The sequence below is a fragment of the Athene cunicularia genome (genome assembly GCF_003259725.1).
Source record: "Athene cunicularia isolate RWA chromosome 17 unlocalized genomic scaffold, athCun1 chr17_part1, whole genome shotgun sequence".
Lineage (NCBI taxonomy): Eukaryota > Metazoa > Chordata > Aves > Strigiformes > Strigidae > Athene > Athene cunicularia.
In genome coordinates, this window is record NW_020799122.1 from 6518865 (window position 1) to 6544700 (window position 25836).

Genomic DNA, 25836 nt, shown 5'->3' on the forward strand with positions numbered 1-25836 from the left:
GCTTTTGGTTTTGTCCTCCTCACAATCTCACCTTGTCTCCAAGAGCTGCCAAGTCTCTCTCAAAGCCTTCATGTTTGCGCTGCAGAGCCTGCACACTGGCCAAGTCATGTCCATAGTTGTCTGTATTTAATGCTTGATTCTTCTCCTCTATCCATTCTTTTGTTTCATCAGCATCTCTGATTTGAGTGAGGGGAAGGCAAAAAGAGAATTAAAATGGAGGTTATACTCGGACCTCTGATACTCAGCAGGTCACCAATTTCCAGACAAGCTCGTGTAGTTGATGGTTCTATTAAATTATTTCCCAAGACGACGCAAGTGAACTTTGGCAAAACAGGACAGTAGTCCAGACCTCCCAAGCCTGCAGCAATTCCATGCTTTCATGTTAACAAGTCTTTCTTTTTCTAGGAAGAATATAAAGAATTCTTGTCAGACCACTGGTGGTCTAACTTCCAATCAACAAGCTGGGGACTGAAATATGATTTGTTTAGAACAGGCCCCACTATGTTTTAGAACTCTTACTAGACAAGCATTTAACTGAATTAAGACCAAATACGATGCAAAGACCCCACCTGTGGAATCTCTGGACTTCATGGGCACTGCCCAACAGCTGGCTTCGCTCCTCTGCTAACTGCTGCAGAGATCTCCAGCGTTCGTTCAGTTCCTGCAAATCAAACAAAAAAACCCACTGATACAGCAGACCACAGTTTCATAGCGTTATTGTTTACGTAAGAAACTCTTGGGCTGGACTCACTGAAGCTTTATGATGTCAAACAGAAAACTTTAGTAACCAGTAACATTGTGTTCACTATGCTTATCTGCACCTTCTTTATTTTGCTGACATTTGCAAACACACCAACAACCCCTTCTTCACCTCTGTTCTTATAGGCTTTATTTCAGGGGTCTTCTGAGTATATTCAATAGGAATGTAGAAAGATTTCCTAAAATAGCTACACTTTTTTCTTTTACAGGATATAAACTTCATCGAGCAGTCAGTAAGATAAATTAGAAGTCAAGACTGGCCTTTCGCTACAGGTGAAGGTTACTATACTCAGCTTAATTCCAGAAGAATGCACAAATTCAAGTAGCCTAAATAATTTGAAGAGTTTCTCTGAATATGTAAAACCAAATTATTTTATGTATATAAGAAGATACTGATGTAACCCAAGAAGCAAATGCTATACATGTCAATACTTCTTTCAATAAGTTGATTCCAAGGGTTTATAAACAGTAATGAAAAACAAAGTCTATGGAAAGGGAAGGCAAAAAACCATTCCCAGATTCCAAATCAGCTCAGAGAGAGGGGTTTTTTTGTATTATTACCTTGATTGAGTTAAAGGTTGCCACTGTGTGTACCATCATACGTGCAGACTGTATGAAAAGGCAGAAAAAAAAGTGTAGCATTAAACTCAACTCTAACCAATCATAGCCAAAATCAGACTGAAAGAAAACACCTTAAAAATTCATAACAACTTTGCCTAGGTCAGAAATAGACTTTGTAAAAGACAGGTCTATGAGATGTAGGAAGAAACAAACACCCTAGATTTTTAAGATTTCAAGGGAAACCACTACATTTTTAGATTTTTATTAAATTATTTAAATTAAAAAATCACCAATTCTTGTTGACATGGCTGCATTTTCTATAATGCTGTCAAAATACTGCATACTTAGCTGGTTTTCCCACATTTGCACAGCTTAAAAGATGTACGAGCAGCTTTGAGTCTAGAGGGTGGATACAAGACATGAAACATGGGAACGAAATACTAGAGAAAAGCACAATGCTGGGTAATGTCAAAAATATTCAAGATGTTTTTGTGCATCAGCAGGTGACAGCTATTCTATTGTAAGCCACTAATGAATGGAGAAAGGCTTCTTCTAACTATTGTAGAAAATGAGCTAGAGATGAGTAATGGAAGATAAAGATATGCTATACACATACACCATAATCCTTACTAAAGGAATACTGACATAAGTGGCTTCGACTTTCAGGAATAAAAACATTTCCTTCTGCTCACTATATAAAAAAAGAGAACTCATGCTAAGTGAACAGGGCCCATTTCTCATCTAGTGGCCATGTAATACCCAAAAACATTGGTATAAAAACTAGAATCGGTCTTACAGTACCAGCTCAAACCAAAATGGAGTTTTACAGCAGAGAGGTGAAAAATGGATTGCTGGCAATTTCTACAGCTAGAGCAATTCTGTTGGAAATCTCATAATTATTCTCATATCTGCAAACAGAGAGCTGATGTAGTTGCTTAACTTTGCCTAGATGGTTTTTGTTTTTAAAACAGAGTAGTACCTATGTGACATCTTTATATATTGAGAGAATCTGTATGCAAGTATGTGAAAGTGAATTCCTGCTGAATGCTCAACATATTTTCGTAAAACACTTGTTGAAGTAAACAAGCAGAATGAAATGAAAGTCACTAACTCTAAACCAATACCAATTCAAACGCTGAGACTAGGACACCACTACAATTCACTTTGTCAACAGTTTGTTGGTTTTTTTTTAAAAAGGGAGGGAATTAAAAAAAAAAGAGCATACGGGAAGGTGTACAGTCTAAAAAAGATTATGTGCTGTAGTTCTGGTTTTACTTTCTCACTGTGTGCTACTAAGTAATGACACCTACCTTCCAAGGAGAGGCTGTCTTAGAATCGGTTTCATCCTGTTTGAAAATGTGAAGAAACAGCTTTAAATCGGAAGCAAAATCTAAAACCATCAGAATATACTAGAAGTCTTTGAAATTTCTCCATATTTAGTCCTTAACAGAGTAAATCAATTTTTACAAGTAAGTATTTCCATCATTTCGGGTTACCCTGTTCTGCATTGATTTGTGATGTGGGGTAAGACACTCAGGAAATAAAGGGATCAAAGATAAGTTTTTATGTCCATTCAAAGTCATTATTGAGTTCCTCATGAAAATTAACTACAGTTATGGCTGAACTTCTACTTGTACATCCCAAACCTGTTATAATTGCCACGTTATCTCGGAAATTAACACTTACCCTGGGCATCATACCATAGACTTCCTGAAAAGGAAAAGGACAAACAGAAACAACTTGTTATTTTCTAACTGAAATAAAGTTTTTACTGTTTTTGAGAAAGGGAAGATAGCAGGAGATATGCTTCCATCCTTCTTCTACAAAATGGTTACCAGGATGTCATGAAACCAAGCAGTACTCACACAACATAAATGTGCAGCAGAAATGGGAGTTTGACTACTCAACCATCTTCTGCAATGTATCATCTTAGAGCTCAGAAAATAAGCTGCTTGAATATTCTGTTGGCGCCAGATAGAATTGTTTACAGAAATAACACAAGTATGTGAAAAGCTGGGGGGGTGGGGGGGGAAGTATATTACTAAAAAAAACAAACCAGAAAACCCACAAAACCCCTCCACTGTAAGTTAAGCTCTATTTTATTTCTCTTTTCCCCTAGCATTCCTCACCATTTTTCCTGCAAAGAAATAAAGGCTGAAATTTCAAATTTATAAGCAGCAAAGCTAATGCATGGATCCTCCATGACTTTTAATATTACTTTAGAAGACTTTCCATTCCTAAAAAAGCTCTGAATGGTGCAACTGGCTATAGGACTAACTAAAATGAAACAATTCAAAGGGTACCCTTGTGATGGCCACACTACAGACTCAGCATTAAGTATCTCTGGTTAAAATACCAGTATTATCAGACCAGAGAGCAAAAATGAACAGCCAGAATCCTGCCATGACACGTAAAGCAGAAGACAACAGACAAAAGAAAGGAAGAAAGTCTTATGCTTCTCGAAAGGATTAGACTAAGTCATAGAAAAATGGGACCTGTTGTTGTACTGCTTGCACTTCATCTGCCATCAGCCCTTCTGACTCCAGGTCATTTGCAACCTTGTTTATGTCCTTCAGACGTGACTCGTTAGCTTTTAAATCCTGCACAGAACAGCAAAATATCACAGCGTTAACATTCACACAAGCAAAACATGTGGAACAAGCTGGCACACCAGGGGTGCTAGAAAGTACGTGGTTTGTAAACAGCAGGAATTCAGCACACTTGACCTTTACAGTTACCAGTGACTATACAATGCACGGGAGTCTATGCCAAGAAACCCCAGCTGCCAGTGCCAAGCAGCAATGGATTAAAGAAACACGCTATCAGCTTTCCACACAAAAGTTAATTAACAACCAGGAATGGAATACACTTTTAAACTGTCAGGTATACAACATTAACAAGATGATCTTACTGCATGAATTAGCTAAAAGGCCGAATTAAAAAGGCATTTTACTGTGACACTTAAATGCTTCCAGCCAAACAGATTGACAGAGAGGCTTCTATAAAGCAGAAAGGGAACCTGGTTAGAAAAGAACTAGTGGAGAACTTGTATTTGAATTTTAATAGGTGTGACATTTTAATTTCAATCATTAGCTTACTTTAAAATGACCCAAACCCAGTAACTGCTATCATCTTCTCATCTACAATACTAGGTTGGCTCCAACTGTTTGTTAGCCAGCTTTAAAGCTGTAGACACGACAACGTCCACAGAACTGTCAAATCACTGTCTTTTCCAGTGTATAAGGTCAGACATCTTTGCATTTCGGTGCTCAGTATCTTACCAAAGTGAACAGAATAAACATATCTGCCCAAGCAATTTTTTCACACCTCATGCAAAGAAAAAAAAAAAAGTTAACTAGTATTGCAAAGATTGGGAGAAAAAAATAAAACCAAGAGCCTATTGGCATTTTGAACCAGAGAATCATTTTTTTCATACCTTGGGACAAACTCCACAGATGGAAACTAAAATGCATCTTTCCTTTCAACAAAAAGGAAGAGGAATAGCCTAACTGAAGGTTATGCTTTACACAAAATTAAACTCTTCCAAAGCTTGGCAGATTCTATATTTGAATGTGTTGAAAGAGAGTTTGAATTCTCTGGGAGCTGGGAAGCGTGTAGCAAGCTGCTAATCAAACTGAAGTCTTTTCAATGTGGGATGCTCTCCATCCTCACAAAACAAAGAAATGCATATATACCTTTTTATTTCCAATCAAAGCCATGCTTCCTTCTTAACTATGCTCAGCTACAAAAAATTATCACAGATCAGAAAGCTTGAAGAGAAAGGCCAAAACCAACACACACATTATGCAGCATTACAACATACCTTCTGAAAATCATCAAACTTCTTCTGCAGCACCTCCACCTGCTCCAGATCAGCACCCACTTCCTCATTTGTGAGTGCAGCTTCCTTCTCATTGATCCACTGCTGAAGCTCATTAGCTTCACGGAAAAGCATAAATTTTTTGCAGCTTTTTTCTAGCATGCCTTTACGTTTTTCTCCCAGCTCAAGAAGAGAGTGATACCTGGAACACGCAGAAAAGAAAAGCAGGGGGCAGTCAGTTTGAACTGAGCAGAGTCACAGTAATTTACCAAGAACTGGCATCACCAAAGATGTGGGAAATTCCTGCAGTCTACACGCTCTTCTTCTACAGCGTGATCTATTTTACCTAATTAGGTAAATGTAAACTGTACATATTTCTCCTCTATGTGGATACGCACACCAAAATGAGATCTCCCACATGCAACACTTCACTGGGCAAAAGCAAACCCAAATCACGGCTCAGGTCAGGGCAGGTTCTTAAGCTACAGCAGCATCACAGTGCAGGAATGACTCCATAGGATCTTACTTTCCAAGAGCTATTTTCCTAAAGTATATCAAGTTTGCCAACAGATTATTAAAATCCACTAGCCTCCCAGCTTTTGGACATAAATGTCTTACCTAGCCATTATTCAGTGAAAAATCTGATTTTTTTTTTTTTAAAGTTGTTATTTCTTTGATAACACAACTATATTCAACTAGGAAACCCACGAAACCCATTTCACAAAAACTAGCTTTTTTATCTGTGGAATTCCCAAAAACATCAGTGAAATTACTTCACATTTACATCAGAATAATTGCCAAGTAAAACCTCTAAAATGTTTAAATAGGTTTGAAATGGCAAATAAACCTCAAAAGACCAGCCGTTTATTTAAAACCACAAGAAAACTGATGTTTCCTATTTGATTCCTGGTAACCAGCTAGACACAGATGCTCCTACAAGACCTTCCCCAAGCTACTGCTGAAAAAGAGCCATCAGAAGTTTTACAGTCATTGATACTGAATTACAGATCTCTTTAAAAGCAGGCATTATGCCTTGCTAAAGAGATCTGTAACTCAGAAAAGCCACACCCTTAAGACCCACTCTTACTGTTACTCTATTTTAAGTCTTCCAGAAGATGAGACACTCTAGCTGCCTGCAGATGGGGTTTTTCATACCCCGAATCAGACTGCACATTGGTCTACTACAGTGATTAAAAGCGGCAACTGATTCTCATTATTAAGCCATGAAGATATCCCTTTTGATGTTATTAAATCAAATAATATAAGATACTGCTGAGATACCTGCAGGAGCCTCAAAGGGGTAAAGGGCAGCCTTACAACATTTTCATTTCCCACCCTGGAGCACACAGGCAAACACTGAGCAATTACACTTCCCAGCTTGAAGAGTTCACTGATGTAGCATTTTCCTAACCAGTAACTCAGAGATGACAAAGTCTGTTGAAGAAAATTCTTGATACCCTGGGCTGTAATGTCTATACATCAAACTGATAATGAACTTCTAAGTCCTCCCATGGAAGCAGAGACTTTGTGGTTTCTTGTCTATCCTGGTTTAAAACTGGATAGAAAGGAACTAAGAATCTTTCGTACTGGGTTTGGATAGAAACATTCTTCCCTGACTGGAAGAAAACACTGTTCTGAAGCCTGCCCTGACTGCCGTTTGCCTCAGCACACAATTTTAAGTATGAAATGCTTGTGAAGCTCATAGAGGATCTGGGGCAAAATTCCGTATCTCAAACTTGCTTTGCAACACTTCACAGATTACTATAATACTTTCACTTTTGATTCGCAAGAAATACATTCTCTATGACAAGACAGTCAGGCACAGCCAATGAACACTATTGCTTTGGATCTCTCAGCAACTTCCAAGACCATAATGAAAACTTGGTATTTATTCCAGGAGACACGAACGCAACTTTGAAAATTGTTAATGTTATAATAAAAAACAATCATACTATATAAACTACCCAGTATGAATGTCAAACTTTATATGACAAACAGTGATATCCCCACCCTTCCCAAACTCTAAGACATTCATATGTGATGTAATACTTGGTATATATATATTTGTTAAATATTTATATGAACAATATTTCTATCTGCACCTCAGAAAATGCAAGAGATGCTTTTTAAAGAAAACAGTCTAGATTATCACTAAAGCCACATTTGGTAAGCAGAATCAGGATAATGGAAAATAACGTCATCAACCAATTTAGCAGCGCAGAGGTGACCAACAAGATAAGCAGCTGGCTGGATGGCTGGCTATAAAGAACACATGAAACACATACCACAACACTCATCTAAATTAAAATAATTCACATTGCAGAAATTGCTTCCTTCTTGTCTCTTTGGAGCAGCTTTCCCAAAGAAAGAAACAACCAAAGGGAGAATGAACAGTGACAGTATGGAGACAGCACGGTTTAGAAAGGGCTAATCCTACTCACAGTTCTTCGACCTGTTTCATACGCAGAGATACACTGCCGACTTCCTTAGTTATGAGAGTCCTGCACAGACAGAGGGAGCACAGCAAATGCATGCAAAAAATTAGTCAGATTAACAAAAATAATGAAAGCAGCAGCTCCATCCATGGGTTGTCTGTGGTAGGAGATGATTTAGAGTTCACATTTAAATGGAGAAAATTAGGTGTCATTCAGAAGCAAACAAAGCAAATCAGACCAGGAATACAATTCACATAAGGAAACCTCAGCAGTACAGTTGAACTCTCTCTATAAGGTCTCCTCATTTTATGATCGCTGTGCTATGTGATTGTAAGCTAAAGGGTGGTCCCCTCTCTTGGCTCTAAAATATGGCACCCTGCTCTAATTCTTAAAAGCAGCAAGCAAAACTATACAGAAAGTTACACATTATTAAAATCCTGTTACAATTTTCCAGCATCCCTTCTTCTCACTGCTACAGCTTTTTTATTTTTGGTTTGTTTCGGGGCGGGGGGTTGTGGAGGTTTTTTTGTTATTCATTTTTGGGTTTTGTTTTTAATTCTAAAGATAAAGCTAGCAATTACTGTGTGTCACTGTAATAACTGGTGACTCAAAAACCCTGAGCGGGAAGAAATTCTCATGCAGAATGACAGCGTAGCTGTGTAAACAGATGGGAGTATGCATAAAACTTTCAGCTTTCGCTTCCAAGTGGCTTGATAAGATGAGCCAGTAGCTCACAGCTATCACCCACAGCCCTCGCTTGAACTAATCTACAAATACCATGTGCTTTAGGAGGTTATTACCAAGCAGCCATACAGTTTTTTCTATTTGCAATGGCATGTTAAAAAAAAAAAAAAAAAAAAAAAAAAAAAAAAAAAAAAAAAAAAAAGGAGGACACATTTTAGCCCATGTAATGGCAACAAATACTGGCACCACATTTCAGGAAAAAAAGTAATGAGCTCGAGCCAAAATAGTCACAGCTTCTAAGGAGGTCACCTCCAGAGGCAGCCCTATATAGGGAGGGTACTGTACTTTATATAACCAAATTTAAGAAAGCTTTTCAAAACAGATCACACGTTAAGCAGTGACAACTACAAATACAAGAGCTGCTTAGGACAGATATAACTCACAAACAAGTTTAAGTTGTTAGGTACAACAACAAAAGGAACACATAAAATACTGAAGTCAGACAGCAAGTTGAGGTCTAGTGTCATGAGTTTTACAGTTAAAAAAAATGGGAAAAGCAAAAAGAAAATCTAGAATAAAACAACTGAATATGGTGCCCCTGGTAAAGAAGCCCCTTGTTTTGCTCCAATTAACTACTCCCTAGAGTAAGAGGCATCAACCTAAACTTCTGGCATATGCAAGACATAGGCCAAGCCAGCAAATGCTGGATGGGTGTCATATCTCATCAGTTAGATCTTACTGGTTGTCAATTTGCTCCTGTCGCAACGCTATGCTGCCTTGCTCTTCCAGGAGATTCTCTCTGGAAGCAGACTGGGCGGGATCCAGTTTTTTCACATAGGCAGCTGGTACAAATCCCTGACGGTCATTAACTTCAACCTTCCACCAGTCCTGCAAAGAAGGAAAAAAAAAAAAAAAAAAAGCAACTGCTGTGAGGGCAAGCACCAAGCATGCTGAGCAACTGAAAGCTGCAAATTAGAGGCTTCTATTAACACAAAAAAACCCCAGTGATGCTCACAACAGTTTGCTCTTTTTTTTATGGAGATCATTTCAAACAAACTGCCTCTTGAAGACATCTAGGTCTTACTTCCCTTGTGTTTGGTCCTCAACAGATTCCTCAACAGTAGGGAAGTAAGTTTTCTCACAGACACATGCCCTATAGCACACGTTGTTTATTTAACTTAGAAAAGCTGGCAGCTATAGAAAAGTCATGAGAACGAGCTGAAGAGGTATCCTAAAAAGCTGAATGGGAACATGGACTAAACATGCAAATTCTTTAACTTCTTTGTTCTTAATAAGAAAAAAAACAAAACCAAAAATGCTCTGCAGAATACATAACACCAAGTGAGCCAAAGAGTTCAGCAAAACAAAAGGCAAGTGCATACCTTGTTAGTGCTGTTGAGTAAGGTGAGGATATCCCCTTTTTTCATAGTCACCTCCCGGGGACTCTTCTCTTGGTAATCATAGAGCGCCAGAACAAGCTCTTTCCCCGTTTCATCATCTGTGGGAGCAACTTGTTGCTAACAAAGAAGAAGCAAAAGAAAAATGAGTTGTTCCGTGTTTATTACAATCAATGTAGTTGTCCTAAAAAATACTTCAGCCTTAGTTAGAGCTACTGTAGTGCCATGAAATGATTCTTGCTGAAATAAATGTAATGCGGATAGACTTATTTTAGGTACTGTCTGGGTTCAGACCTTGAAAACCACCACATTATACCGTTTTCTTCCAATGCAACATAGCTGCCTGTTATGATTGTAAAAACAGACCTCTAAACTTTTTGAGAAAATGAAGTACAGTCTGCAATAAGGTTTCAAAACCAACAACTTTTATTAAACTTTGTCTTTACCTTCTGCTGACCCAAGGATTTTAGCAACAATAATTAGCATCTTCCCTTACCCTGCATGACTGGGCCTGTTCCCGTAACGCCTGTATGCTACTGCCGTAAGCGGAAAGATCAGACATCAAAGCTTCATGTTTTTTCAGAAGAGCCTGAAAGCGAAAGATAAAAACAACAGGTATACCTAGCCATTTTACAAATACTACTCTGCTTAATACATATACTTTGGCTCCATACACAGAGAACGTGGGTTTTTCAGAGCTGCTGGTCTTGTGACTCTCATGAGAATAACTACTTCTATTTATTCACAGGCTAGATAGTAGTCCAAATGCTTCTGGTGCCTTTCCTCCACCTTATCTCAGAAACATTCTTTTGTTGTGACCGTGTATCACTCTGGGAATAGTGTTAAGTTTGAAAGTATGCCTTTAAACTGCACTTCATTTTGGTGAAATGTCTGTCAGTAGTGTCCGAGACATGGTGTTTGGCCACAAAACAATATTATAAAATAACTACAGACAAAAAATTACTTCCAGACCAATGAGAACTGATGAAAATCAGACTCCCACTCAAATCCAATATCAGATGAGGAATTTGCTGATGCTAGCCTTACTACACTTTACAAAAGACATATAAAAAAGTGAATACAATGTAAAGTTTCCTCACAATTGCTTTAATATAGTGAGGACCAAAATTTAATGTGCAATAACTAAGACACAAGGAAAAACTGTCGTCTTTTGACCCCAAGCTAAAATTCAGTTTGATACTAGAATCTTCTGCCTTTTTTGTTAAGAATCTTGAAATTAGCAGAGCTCCTTATCTCTTTACCAGTGGACAAATCATCACAAAACTGATTCAAGCAACAGTCCCAAATACCTCAGCAGAGTCTTCATCTTTTCCATAGTCTGTACTGCCGACAATCGGCTCCTTTTCCCTCATCCAGGATTCTGCCTCATTAGCATCAGCAAAGTACTGCTGAGCTTGCAGGGAGTCCTCGAGGTCTTGTCGACGCTGAGACGCTTTAGCTTTCAGAGAGTCCCATTTCTGGTTTAGCTCATTCAATTTGATTTTCACATCCTCAGCGGCAAAATGTCCTAGGTAACAGAGAGGGAACTGAAGGACTTAAGGAGACAACACTAAAAGATTACTTGAACTTCTTGAAAGTCGTTTAAATTCGACCCATTTAAACCTATGTAGCCTATTCTGGCTAGAATAAAGAAAGCACAACTCAGCTTGTCCTTTTGCCTGACCAGAAAACACTGCATCTGTCAAACTGTACTAGGAATATTTGAATCCTTATGAAAAAAATCAAGTCACATCAGAATATTTCCTCTCAGCGATGAAACAGGAAAGGTCATTTCTTTCCAGTGGCAGAGTTTTGACAGCAGACAAATATCATTTCAGACATCTCCTAGAATCAGGGAATTTTTTTTTAGTATTTTGGTGTTAAGAACACCTAGTCAGAAATAAAGATACATTCTTATTTAAAAGCAGGACTGACTCTTACTGTCTTTGTGAAGAATCATCTCTCACATCATGATTATGTATCTCAGATACAAGCCTTTAACAGATTTAAAAATGGGAGACTAAATACCATAGGCACAAAGCTGCTGAATACAGAACTCATATGTGTTTGTCAAGAGCAGATGGAGAACTGTGAAAATCGTGACAGGTTCCCATCAAGGAATCTATTTTTATTTTCAGGTGAAAGAATGAGCAGAAGTTCATCCTGCTAGCAGGTACTTATTGCTTGGATAAAAACAGGCAGAAACTCTTAATTGTACAGGGCCAGAGAACAAAGTCCAGCATAAAGATTTTTGGATTTCTGAAAGATAAAGAATTAAAAAACATTGAGACATACCCTCTTCCACCATAGCATTTCCCTTCTGTGTGACTGCTTTAATGCGGGGCTCGTGGCCTGCGATTTCTGCCTGCAAAGCCTGGTGCTTCTTTAGCAGATTTTGAACACCAATTAAGTCCTTGCCTGAAAGATATAAAATAATTAATTAGCTAATTCAGAGTCATCAGACTAAAAAATTTCCAGGAAGCTGCAACCAGTGCTAGACAAACTTGCAGAATAAGCACTGTTACAATGAAGATAGAGCACTATGAAAACCAAGTTACCCACTGAAATTGTAAAAGTAACATAACAGTTAAAAGAACCGTGGGTGATAGCAAATATGTAACTCCAGGCAGTATTAATTACAAAAAATGTTGGAAATTTCCAGGGAACGTTCCATAAAGACACAAGTTAAAATAATTCTGAAATTGAAATCCTGGCAATACTGGGATGGACCAACCTCGGTTTGTTGAAGCTGCAATAGGTTCTTTTTCCCTAATCCAGGTCTCTTCATCCTCAATGTCACGGAAAAGCTGCTGCAGGCGAAGAGAATCTGCAAGTTTCTGCTTGCGAGCTACCATAGGATCCTTTAGAGCTTCATAACGAGCCACTAAAGCTTCTTGTTTCTTCTTGATGTTGTCAGCATCAAAGTGCCCAGCATCTTGGAACTGGCGTGCCTGGATGGTAATGCCATCTATACGATCCTAAAATTAATTCAGCAATAGCATTATGTCAGAATTTCTGTAAGATGGCTGCAGTGACAGAAAACGTTTTCAGGTCTTAGTTAATAAATTATATTGTGACAGAAGAACAGAGCCCCAGCTGCACACTGCCAGTGCAATAATTATATCCTGGATAATATTCAGCACATTAAGCAAATGCAATTGGTTTTAATCTGTCAATTTCAGAAAATAAACAAAAAATTCTTGAAACTACATTAATTTTACAGATGTGCTACTCTAGATAAACCATTTTTAAATTATTAACAACTAATAATTCCAGTTGTGGGAACCCAGACGCTGCTGTCTGGCTGTGGATTTAATTCCCCTAAAGATCATTTGCAAATGAAGGAACCATTTGCTGTAAAGTTCTACATTTAAAAACTGATCTGTTCTCCCTCCCCTCCCATTTCTTAGAGCTACAGGGAAACAAACTGAACAAGAATAAGCTGTTTGCCAATGGAGAGCCTAAAGGGGAATTATTTCCTATGCAAAGCACAGCACATCTTTTAAAGTTGGTATTCACAGCACAAAACAATGCTGTGCTGTCAGCAGGTCACAGTATGGAATTATTTTACTTTTCCAGAAAGCTTTTTTTGTCCAGGTCCCGAAGATATTGTTCTTATGGACACACAATTTATGCTTCAGTTCAAAATGATTTCTGATAAATAACTGTAAAGCCCAAAAGCTACAAAAGTTATGAAAATACAGACCTGCTAAGGTCTCTGGAGTATTTTGAGTGAGATCTAACAGGGCAGAAAGAAAAATTATTCCCCTTACCTGATGGGCAGCAACATCTGCCTCTAGCAGGGCATGTTTCTTCTGAAGATTCTGAACATTAGTGAGATCTTTTCCATAATCATCAGAAGCCAAGTGTCCCTCTACCTCATACAGCCACAGCTCAATGTCTTCCACATTGCGATTAAACTGCTGCTGTTGATTGGCTTCACGCAGCTTTATACCTGACCGAGACAGAGTGGCAAGAGGAAAAGATGACTTAGGTTTTCCACTTCATTTGACTCACTTCCTGTCTTCTCCCACCTAAGCTCTCCAGAAAAAGAATTGCCCATATTCTTCTGATCAAGCTGTACCTTTGAGCTCAGTGGCCTCCAGAAGTTTTTTCCATAAGCTGATAACCTCATTCATGCGAGCTGCCACTTCATCAGATGCATAGTGATTGACATCAATCAACTTCTGGCCAGCCTTCTCCAGTGCATCAATACGACTCTGATTAGCAGAAAGCTCTGCTTCAAAAGCCTGATGTTTCTGAACTTTACCTTGCAAGTTCGATGGATCCTACAGATGAAGAAAGAAAAAGAACCTTTCAATCCAGAATTAGTACCTATAGGTCTCCAAAGAATTTTTATAGATAAGACTATATTCATATACATGCCAAGATGTTGCTCAAGTATTTGGTGCCAAATATATGCCTTTGAAATCAGAACACTTAAGCTACTGAATAAGTATCACTACAGAATGATGGGAAAATCCCCCTTGGGGTCAGGGAGAAATTACAGTTCCTCCTGTCGTCTTTAATACTGCCTGCTATCAGCAACATTTTGGCTGACACTGGTTCATATCATTAGACTGATTACATTAAGCACGGTATCACCTTAAAATTACTCCAATGTTCATCTTTACCTTGTATGCCTCATCTGTTGCAGTCTTCATTTTTTCATTAACCCAACTCTTTAGCTCATCAGAGTCTCGGAAAAACTGCTGCAGATGGAAAGAATCTGCCAGCTGAGCACGACGGTACATAGCTCTTTCATGAAGGGCATTTCGGCGGCTCAGCAGCTGAAAAAAGAGAAGGTTTTGAAAGTCTTTGAGCTAAGAACCAGCACTGTACCTGTACTTTTGGGAGAGCCCCACTGATTACCCTATACTGCAGTCATACCATCTAAAATGATAAAGCAGAACACAATTTGAAGTCTACGGTCCAAATCTGATTTAGATACTTACAGCATCTCTGCGTGTAGCAACGTCATCCATGGCATAATGGTTATTCTGAATCAATTTAGTAGCAAACTCATCTAATGCCTAAAGAGAAAACAAGTTTCTATTTACTTGGTGTAACAGAAATTCTTTGTGCAAGTTTAATTAGTAGATTAATTTTCAAAAGTTTATCACAGTAAAACTATCAGAAAGCCATTAAGATAGCTATTGTTACACCCTTTTTGTCTCTATCATCATCTTACATGTGGAAGAGTGCAGATTTTTGACAAATCTTCATCCACACTTGTGCTGGTATGATATGAAGGCATCGGGTTAACTCTGCTCTCTGAAGCGGCAATCAAACCCTAACCAATCTTTTCCACTATTTTTCATTTTAGAGACAATACACGTAATTTAGAGATAATACATCCCACATAACAGCGGATCATTGTGCAGACCAAACCTCATCCTTCTCTGCCATCCTCCAGCAGTGTCTCCTCCCCAGTAAACAAATTCACTTGTTTTATTTCTTGCCCACTTAGTGATCACCTAATGTAAATGTCTTACTGTGATTTTCTCCTCTTGGGCACTTAAGGATTTCTCAAAGTCTTCATGCTTCTTTAGAAGAGCCTCCACGCTATCCAAAGAATCACCAAGGTCTTCATTCAGCAGAAATGCCTGAAGTAAGGAAACAAACACATTTTTATGTTTCCATGGTCAGCTGCTCTAAGTCAACTCAAGCATGTCCAGTGATGCTTCCTACCATGTGATATTACTGAAAAGTAAAGGAGGATGTACTGGGATGGTGTTCCCTGTACACCTCTAACAGCCAAAGGTTCTGAATAATTCTTTTAGCTTCTTATTCAAACAGCATTCTACAAGAGTTAGACATAAAAGCAATCTCAAGCCAACTTGTCACAACTAATAGTTTCAGCATTAGATGGAAACACTCACTGTAGCAGCTTGGGCAGTCAGATAACTGCCAGCACCCCACTCACTAGCACACGTTTAGTGACAATCACTGCCACTAGTCAATACCAACTGTTTAAGGCTACAGAAGACCAGCCAAAAATGAAAACCAACCATATCTGGAGAGTTCAAAGATATGCACTCACTTCTTGTTTGCTCATCCAGTTGTCAACTTGTTCAGTATCTCTGTAGAAAAGCTGCAGGTCCATGCACTGCTCATACTGTTGTCTGCGAAGCTCCCACAGTTCTAGCAAGGCAGATCTTTCATCTGACAGGATGGTCAACTAAAGGATTGGGAAGAGGAATATACAATAGTTTTATCTAACAGTCTGGTTCATTTTCATCTCAACGTAAAATCAAGCTGTGACTCTAAAGAAGGGGTTAACACTGGACTGAAAATGACCTCCTGCATAAAGAATCATTCTCCTGTTCCTGACATCATCCTCCTCACATAGGGCAAGCCTTTTCTCAGCTTATCAAGCTTGAGTAGTGACTACAATGTTCTGACTTCAGTCAGAAATCTCTCCTTTTCCAAATCTACACAGAGAGATTTAATGGACAACTGCTCTTTTGACTGCAGGCCTATTACAATAAGAGAAGCTCTTCAGCAACCCATCCTGTGCTCTCAGCCTCTGAAATCTCCTTGATCAGCTCTCACTTATGGTGACCAGTGTTTCAATATGCAGAGCTCATGTGAGGCCCCATTAGTTGGCAAACCAAAATCTAGAAATACTAAATACTTACTGACCCTTTCAATAGCAAACCTGAACTTAACCCGTTTTTCTTTTGGAGGATAGATATACTAATAGTTCCAGTAGTTCCTACTAATAGATAGAATCTGTCATTTTGAGAATGAAAAGCACATGTTACTTAAATACATGAAAAAAGCACTGTAACCTAGAGAGATGAGACTTTGCAGCTTACAATCTTAAGAAAAAATGAAATTTTAAATTAAGGGACTCAGAAGATAGAGACAAAAAACCTCTTTTAGGAGCTCTTGCTCTCAACTTACCTTTTCTTTAACTTCATCAGAAGCATAGTGCCCAGCTGCAAGCAAAGCCTGGCCAGACTCATCAGCAGATTTGAAGCTATCTTCATGGGCATCGATTTCTCCCTATGAAAGGCGACACGAATAAGCTGTTACTCAGAATTTATCTTAGAACAGTCAGCATATGAAAACTGTCAGCAAAGTAACACAGAAACAACAGTCTGAACACCTGAATGATGAACATTGAACTACCTTTAAAGACATTACACTTAACATGAAAACTAGAATGAAATGTATTACCTTACAATGCAGATAAAGTATAAATTCATGTTAAAATGAAACTAAAGCTTGGTTTTAAGCTGCATTCCTTCTCACCTACAGCAATTCCTCACGATGGAGAACTAAAAGAATCATTAGTCCAACAATCACGTCCAATTATTTTTCTAAAGCATCATAAACACTCTTAAATACCTTTTTAATAGTGTACATCTACTATCAAGAAACAAAAATATTAAATCAGGACAGCAATCTGGTACTGTGTTAGTTGCATGACTAAAGGATTCTAGTGATACAGCCTCAGCAGTTCTGACTCAGAGTCTGTGTTAGACACCCAGATCAGCTGTTGAGGGCTGCTGGCTGGATTTGGCTGTACAACCATTATACCTTATGTTCCTGATGTCTATCTAGAAGGGCTTCTGCTCCAGCCACGTCATTGGCAAGTTCATCAGCATTTATCAGAGCCTTCATCTCGGTCACCCAGCTGGTGAGGTCTCGGAAGTCCGCAAGAAAGCGCTGCAGCCTTAGGGAAGCAAAAGAAAAAAAAATGGTTGGGAATAATTTGTTTGCATAGTTTCTCCATCCTTACTCCAAGGAAAGGGTTATAAACATAAAAGCTGATCCTCAGATAGAAACAAAACTGGACAATACCAAAACGCAATCAGAATATTAAATAACTAAATGTGCTCTCAATCAAAAAAAGCCGCCTTTTAAATTTAGGAACATGCTAGGTTCAAAATCAATTTCTCAAAGACACGTTTTGCATATAACTTATATTGAAAGTAAAAGGAATATTCCTACAAGCCTGTATATTGAAGACAACAGAAATCAAAAGACATTTCTCAAGCAGACTGTTTCAAGATAGTCCACACGACTGCTTCTGTCACAACCATACACAGTGTGTGTGAGGGAACTGACAAAGTTTCAACTGCACAGCCTTTAAAAAACCAAGCAAATTCTCAGATTCTTTTCAGCATGCCTTTACAGCTATTGCCTTTGGCATGTGCTTAACACTTATCAGCAGAAGTGATCATTTTCTGCTTCCCTTTTAAATTTGCTGTTAATTGGTTTGAAGACATTATGACAGGGAAGGCAATGATTACTTGTGTGGGTCTCCACCACCATAAATCCTGCATTATAGGAGGGAACAAACAGCAGAAAAAACAAAACCAGAAGGGATGTAAACTAACCACCATACTGGGATAAGTTTCTTTTTAGTATGGCTTCTCAACAGCGATCTAACACATTATCATAGACAGCCAGGCTAGTATAGAAACAAGACTGGATGAAGACAAATCCCACAGCAACAAAGCAATTATGACAGGAACAGGTACTTCATTTACTTTAGGACAATACATCCAACAATATACCATACTTCAGTCTTCAGAGAATCACAAGGACTCCATAGTGAACAGATTTGTAATGCATGTATTAAAAAAATCCCAACAAAACTACAAGATAGTCATAAAATGTACTTCAAAATGCAGATAGGGGAAAAAAGCAGATGTCTAAAACATCAAGGTGTTTTATTTTCATAACTGATCCACATCTAGAGAATGACCAAAAGCTGTAAGTATTTATTTATCATATAAGTCTTTCTTTCACTACAAGAAATTAGTATAAAATATAATTTGGTGAACAAAGACTGCTTCTGAAAACACCGGAATCATCCAAAAATTTTGGAAACATCATCCCTTTCTTCTCCTCCCAAGAGCCCTGTCAAATCTGAATAAGGAAGAAAGGTCATTTCAGCACGACAGCATTCCTACCTGTAGGAGTCATTAAGGCGACTATGCCTCTCTGCTGCCAGAGTTCGGATCTGTTCCCAGTTGGCAATCAGCTCCTCCCGTTTCACTTGAATTTGAGAAGCATTTATAGGGTGAGACTGCTGCAAACGGTCAGCTTCTGCACAAAGGGCCTTAACCTAAACCCAGTCACAAACAGTGAGTAAGCTTCTAGCCTTTTACAAGCAGGTTATTCAGTTTAAACTGTAGGTAAAATGCATCTTGTATGGGTACCTTATCTTCCAGAGCTGCAAGATCTCTTTCCAGGCCTTCATGCTTACGCAATAAAGCCTGCACACTGGCTAAGTCTCTGCCAAAATCATCTGAGGCCATCAACTGCCCTTTCTCCTTAATCCAGCTGATTGTTTCATCCACATCCCTTCAAAACAAAGCACAAATTGAAAGCAGTCTATCTTGTATGGAAAAAGGAAGAAAGCAGAATATTTTCCTGTATGTATGCCAGACGTACTGGCATACAAACCCAGATATATACACACTGTAGCCAACCACAATCATCCTTTAACAGAAAACAAAACCAAAAAACCTCCCCAATTCACCCCCCAAAAATAGACTATTTAAATCTCAAAAAAACTCGAAGCATATTGGCAGGCCATTCTTCAGATGGCATCACCAGATGCAACCAAGGAATTATAGCACCACTGAGCACCATCACCTACTAGGTCCATTTCCCACTCTGAGCCCTTCTCCCACTTAATTACAGCACATGTCAAAATACTGTAGATGGAGAGGAGGATAGGAAGACCCTGCTCACAGACCCCCAGAACAATTGACCTGACATCCATCTGAAAAAAAAAAACCCAACCTTAAAAGGCTGATGTAGGACAGAATTGGAGGAAAAAGCCCTCAGGGGAAAGGGAAGTAAAACTGCCATTAGTAGGAATGAACAAAACTGGCAAGTGTTGAAAAGCTAAATCAGAATGACTATTCTAAGGCAATTCTAAAACAAGGTCCTCATTCAATAAGTCATAAGGAAAAGTAAAGCAAAAACATAACAGACAACAATAACTCTTCCATACTACTGTAAGCAGCTGAACATCATTAAACATCCACAAAATATTACATCACTTCAGCAGATCCAGCCAAGATCATACCTGTTGAAGCGCTGAACTTCAGCTGCCCCAAAGAGTTTTCCTTGCCTCTGAAGGGCAAGCCCCTTAAGACGCTGCCAGCTTGCATTTACTTCGTCCTGTTTGGACTTTATCAGTTCCTCTTCAGGGTGTTGTTCCTAGCAAGCAAAGAAAAAAAGTCATTTTCGTATACGTTCTGTGATTTTACATCCATCAAAAAACCTTTGAATCACCACAGATTTTCAAGAGATCAGTTTATCATTACTGTAGTTTTCAGACAATCACTCAACTCGGTAGTTTCCCTGAAACTCACTGTGTAAACATTTAACACTCTTCTAGTAGTTTAAGTTTCCCTATGCACTAATTAGTCAATGGGAAGAGGGCTGTAAACAGCATCTTTTTTTTTCCCTGGAATGCAATACTTCCTGCCCTCTGTCCAACCTTGATCAAGCCCTAGATGACATACCAGAAGAGAAGATGCACCAATCCTGGTTGTCCAAGGGAAATACATTTAATCCCAAATACAACAGTCTCTCTTACTAATCACTACTCTCCACATTTTCAGGAACATTCTCAGCTGGAGCCGTTACTCAAACCGTTCAGCAGAACAAACGAATCAAATGATAACCAAGTATCTAGGCACATGCAGAGTAAAGCTTAAATATCTGCTACCAAACCAGGGAGGAAAAGCAGTAGCTGCAGACAAAAGCTTGCTGTGTTATACCAGACTTGCCAAGAGTGATTTTCAACACACATGAATGTTTACCTGGATAAGTTTGCCAGCAAACTGGTTCACTTCATTAACTCTTTCTTCATGAGCTGCAAGGTCTGTCTGGAACTCTTCAAACTTCTTTTGCAAAACCTCAACATGTTCTAAGTCCTGCCCAAGCTCTTCTGAGGTCACTATTGCTTCCTACCACATTGAGGAAAAATATATGTAAATTTCAGTATATCCTGTGGGAAATCGCTACTAAAAATCAGGAAGCAAAGTGTCCTAATTTTGAATAGGTCAAAACACAGTGATTGTAACTGTCTTTAAGTCAGATTTAAAACTATAAAGTTTCCTCCATTAAACTCCACTCCCACTTCCTCCCCTCAACATCTGTCCATTATTGCAGAAAACATGCAAGATCACTAAGAGTATTTTTTTTTCCATCTTGCTTGCTCTTATTCATTTTCCAAGTTACTGAATATAACCGATCTTTCTATCATAAGCTTTCTGTTCTGTGCACAATGATCTACAACAACCTAAATTACTGAAAGAAAACATGTACAGAAAAAAAGATAATTTTAAAACCACAAAATAACTGTCCATGCTATTTCAGAGTACACACAGGGACTAGAATTTCTTTACATTTTTAGACTGTTTATGAGCACTTGTCGTAGGCTTCTCATACAAGATTTCTTTATGGAAAGTGCACTGTCATATTCAGTAACAGTTATGTAGGGTTTACAGTTTGAACCCACTGACAGAATAGCAAACCATCATTAAGAAAACCTTTGTGATCATTTTGTGGCTTTTTTTTTTTCTTGATAGTGTGGTTGGTGGTCTGCTTCCTCAGAGTTCAAAAAAAAATCAAGAACCAACAGTTCTCCTGAAGCTAATGTCCGTGCAATGTGTATCTAAAGATATTCCAATCAATAAGCAATTATGTATACACTGCTTGCTGGTTAGGCTGGCTGCTTTCTATAACAGATAACTTAGAACATTTATAAAAAACATTTGTTTTAATATGTTGTAAATTTCCCTTACAGGAAAATTTATTACTAAACAGAAACATGAAGGTCTCCTTAAAGCAAAGAAAGAATTGATTATGTGCTCTCCAACACACAGGCTTCCTCTTAAGTCTACTACCTATTTTTTGTGACTGCAAAAGAAGGAACAGTAGTTTACAAACCTACTGTTTATGCAATATGAATAAACTAAATAAAATGTATAGACACCTTTAATAAAAGCTCTCTGAATGCCCAAACTCCAGCAACTATACGTTGATAGAAAGTTTCCACACAAGCACATCAAATTTCCCATCAAAAACACAGCAAAGGCAGGTAATGATATACCTTGTCATTGATCCAGTCCAAGACATCTTCACATTCCCGTAAGTATTGCACCAGCTTCTGTGCTTGCAACAGTTTGACTCCCTTTTCTCTCATCTTTTCCAACAGTAATTCCCATAGTCGGTGCAGCTCCTGTAGCCGAGTCTAGAACAATAGGATGTTCTTATTAAAATCCTGTAGCAGGCGAGACGGGATTTATTCCCTTCCTGACCTTAATAGATCTTTTTTCCTGAAGTTGTACATCCTAAACCTTACTTTAGACAAAGGATGGACAAACCTCGTAACAATTTCATCTCCAGTCATTAGTTTTCAAATGATGTAAAGTGATATAACACAAAATTAGAAATGCCTGAACTGAGTATTTTAAAACTTGTTATTAATTAAGCTATCAAATAGTTACTTTTACATTACTATGAGGTAAACATTTTGAGATAAAATTTGATTTAAATGGTATGCTAATGTGAAGTCAGACCAAAGATCTGCTGCTGTCCCCTTCAAATCTTCAGTCTTTTACTTGGAAGTCAACTCCCAATAAGTGAATCTCGTCTTCATTTGTGGATTTATTTTTAACACCACACATTTTGTTTCAAGACAAACTTGTGCCACTTTACAGTATTTTAACCATTTCTCTTAGCACTAGTCAGTTAATATATTTACCCAACATTGTTAAGTAAGATTATACTGAAATACTAGGAGCAATTACTAGTTTTAATAGTGAGACTCTCTCTGTCTTCAGTCTGCCTTTCAGAACTGTTGGGAGCAACCATAAAGTTTATAGACAATTAAAAGAAAAACCACACTCCCACACAGAAACACAACTTGTAAAACAGGAAAGAATCTGCTCCACCCATCATCTATAATGCTTTGCTCATCAAGATCTGAAACTTGAAAGTCATGCTAGAGAAGCTTTTGAACATCTAGCATGGGTGGATACCCATTTAATCCTCTTAGAAAGTTCAGTTAGGTAGGTTTCGAGGGAGGAAAGAGTTCACACTACTTTCTAGTGCTGCCCAAAAGGATAGTGCAAATTGCCAACCAAGGAAGAAAGAAGACATTGCATAAAGAAGTTGCACTGCACAGCCAGAAGTTTCACCTACTCGTATGTGGGACCCAACTTGGGTAGCCGTTACTATTGGGCGCTGCGCAGTCCGGTACGGCGTGAAAGACTGAACCATTAAAAGGCAAATTACCACTCCAAACACAAATAACAACTTACATTGAGCAGCTAAGATACACTATTGTTTAAGATCACCCAACTGCAAAGCATTTTTTTTTTCTATTTGTGGTAAAGGTTGTATGATCACAATGTGATTTCTAAAATACCATTACCTCAGATTTTTTTTTATTTTACAATGTATAAAAAAAATAAATCTCTGCTTTCTTAGTCACCACCTTTTCTTAGTAACAATGAAATGTTTGAAATGTTGAATGTATCAGTTAAGTTTGATAATCACGACAAAAATATCACACAACTTCTCCTATTGAAAAGCTGTAACAGCTCACATCCCAATCTTATAAAGAAAAAAGCTTTCAACAGTAGAGAAAAATGCAGCAATTACTGAGACTGGAACAAGTGAGACCCAGAAACAGCAGATTTAACAAAATGAATCCTAGAAAGGAAGCTGGTATGCAGAATAAAAGTGTTTACTGGTGCAGTATGAGTGTGCACATGTGTGTGGGAAGGAGAGAGAAAACACTTAACAAACCAGAGAAAATAAGAATACATAGAAGGAGTAAAAAATAACTAGCAAGTCATTACGTAGAATTTACAGTTTTCTCAGACTTTTTAAAACACTGATAATCACTCAATACTGTCAGATGTAAAGCTATCTAGTGCAGCAGCAAAGATGTTTGTCACTGCATTACACAGGTTGGGAAACTTGAGAGAGAAAGAGAGAAACAACAGTAGATCTCAGAAAAGGATCTGAAGAAAACTTGCTGCTTGTTACTGAGGAAGCAGCTGTCCTAAGGGATGTTCACTGCCGGATAAACAGAGCAGACAGAGCACTGTACTTGGAGCTCACAGAAAAGCCGTGGAACATGAATTCAACGAGATTCAAACATATGGCCAGTACAATTTAACCAGAAAATAGAGATCAGCAGAGACCTGATCTGAGCCAGAGCACACAGAAATGAGATGTCTGAAATTGACTGGTACCATGGCTTGTGTTACTTATGATTATCATTGCAGAAAATTAAAATGCTGTATATAAGCAAAAAGATTAGTGGTCAACACCCCTCAGAGCAGGCCTTGTGAATTTGCTGCTTCTTGATACCCCTTTGTGCCATTTTGGGAAGAAACACAAATATAATTAATCATTTGTTTTGTGACTTTCAACACATCTTTGAATTACTAATGATTTTCCAGTCCAAGTTCCTGGACTCCACCAGCAGACAGTTCACCTCGGAACTGGATTCAAGAAAAGATGAGCTGGGTGCTCATGAAAGATAATATCTGTAAGCTTTACAAATACAAATTCTCTTGTGATTTCACTAATCATATATCTATAGAATTTTAAAAGTGTTTTAGAATATAGAGTTATCCATGCAAGATGCACAATGTGTTTAAGGAAAAGCCTGTAAGAGGCAACACAAAAGGTTTTAAAACTCACTCTTATAGTTTCAGATGCAAAATGGCCTTCATTAATCATCTGATTTCCAGTCTCATCCAGTTTAACGATAGCCCCTGAATTGGCCTGCACTTCAGCTTCGAAGGCTTGATGCTTCTGCAGCTTTCCCTGCAAGTAAAGCATCAAAGAATGTGACTGAGATTTGGTGCACAGCCCTCCTCCACATTTCCAGTGTATTTTTAGTATTCAGTAACAACAAACAAACAAACAAACAATAAAATAACACTGTTGAAATTATAATTGTATCATATGTTTCAAGGGTGGATTCAAACATCACAATTTTAGTTATTTCATTACTGTGTTTACTCTTGTACACCGGAGTGTTCAAACGTCTGAGAGCCCATCAGCTAGTTCCACCCACACAAGTATGTTTTCTATAAATACCTTCTTTTTGTGGAAACAATAAGAGTTAATTCACGTTTATTTACAGAACCAAAGTGTCCAACAAATTCTAAAAGTAAAACCAGCTTTGTTTAAATTACATTGTATCAAGTGACTTTTTCTACATTGATTTAACATCTAATCCACTATTAGAAATATTCCAATTATAACAGCAAAGAAACCAGGCTTCTGAAGAACACTTCGCAAGGCTGAGGGTATTTGCATCCATCTTTCCTCACCACTCTCAGACCAAGTTACATTTACGGTTTGCTCTGTCTATGACCAGACCATTGACCTGGTACACCCTCAAATTAATAGTACAGGAAACATAAAATGGCAGTAGGACTTGCCTGTAAATTGCTTGGGTCTTTGTAATTTTCATCAGATGCTATCTGCAGTTTCTCTTGGATCCATTTTTCAAGCTCATCTGCATCACGCTGGAAAAACTGGAATCGATAGGAATCTTCAAGTTTTTGGCGCCTTAGAGAAGATAGTTCCTTGAACCTGTGGTAACGGTCCAAAACCTGCTGACGCCTTTCTTGGATATCTTCTGCTGTTTCCAACACTTTTACACCACTCGGATCCATTTTCTGAAAGCCAAAAAACCCCACATTTTGTTTGTATTACAAAACAATGGTAGGGTGGGAAGAGATCCATGAAAGAGAAGCCCGCCTTTTTAAACTCACATGTGGTTTACTTACAGTCTTACCCTATGTGTGCAGGTATGTATATAAAAATATAAATCAATAAAAGCACATTTCTAGCAGAAAATAACGGGAAAGGAATATTTGCAAAGATAAACATTCATTTTGAAAAAATACGGCTGCAGTCATACAAAGGCCAAGTCATCCTGAACTGTAGCATGCAAGTGTCTAATACAAACGTCAAAAATGTGTTTCTGTGCACATATATATAGTAGATACACAGACATAAAATGTTTCCTGTACAACATAAAATCTGGAAACATTTTATTTAAAATACTCAATATAGATAAACCAAAGTAAGTATATTACTGTTCTTTAAACAACAGCTAACTGGTCCAAATATATGTATATATATGATAAATATATAAATATAT

At 38.1% G+C, this 25836-nt stretch overlaps 1 protein-coding gene across 5 annotated transcripts in view; it reads right to left on the reverse strand.

The window, feature by feature from the left end:
* Positions 1–25348, reverse strand: part of SPTAN1 (spectrin alpha, non-erythrocytic 1) — a 43217-nt gene extending 17869 nt beyond the window's left edge. For 2 of the 5 annotated variants that reach the window (XM_026860470.1, XM_026860469.1), the window contains exons 1-29: positions 25109–25345; positions 24360–24485; positions 21751–21891; positions 20456–20602; positions 19714–19847; positions 18836–18980; positions 18587–18741; positions 17205–17340; positions 16566–16667; positions 15700–15837; positions 15152–15262; positions 14612–14689; positions 14291–14446; positions 13741–13945; positions 13430–13611; positions 12391–12634; positions 11952–12074; positions 10967–11184; positions 10153–10245; positions 9642–9776; positions 8999–9147; positions 7582–7641; positions 5144–5342; positions 3816–3920; positions 3007–3030; positions 2631–2666; positions 1321–1368; positions 570–661; positions 32–176 (exon numbers count right to left, since the gene is read on the reverse strand). In XM_026860470.1, the coding sequence (XP_026716271.1) occupies positions 32–176; positions 570–661; positions 1321–1368; positions 2631–2666; positions 3007–3030; positions 3816–3920; positions 5144–5342; positions 7582–7641; positions 8999–9147; positions 9642–9776; positions 10153–10245; positions 10967–11184; positions 11952–12074; positions 12391–12634; positions 13430–13611; positions 13741–13945; positions 14291–14446; positions 14612–14689; positions 15152–15262; positions 15700–15837; positions 16566–16667; positions 17205–17340; positions 18587–18741; positions 18836–18980; positions 19714–19847; positions 20456–20602; positions 21751–21891; positions 24360–24485; positions 25109–25345 (3864 nt within the window). Of the gene's footprint in view, positions 1–31; positions 177–569; positions 662–1320; positions 1369–2630; positions 2667–3006; positions 3031–3815; positions 3921–5143; positions 5343–7581; positions 7642–8998; positions 9148–9641; positions 9777–10152; positions 10246–10966; positions 11185–11951; positions 12075–12390; positions 12635–13429; positions 13612–13740; positions 13946–14290; positions 14447–14611; positions 14690–15151; positions 15263–15699; positions 15838–16565; positions 16668–17204; positions 17341–18586; positions 18742–18835; positions 18981–19713; positions 19848–20455; positions 20603–21750; positions 21892–24359; positions 24486–25108 lie in introns of all 5 variants that reach the window. The other 3 variants (XM_026860472.1, XM_026860471.1, XM_026860468.1) reach the window with 2 other exon arrangements.
* Positions 25349–25836: the final 488 nt, after the last annotated feature.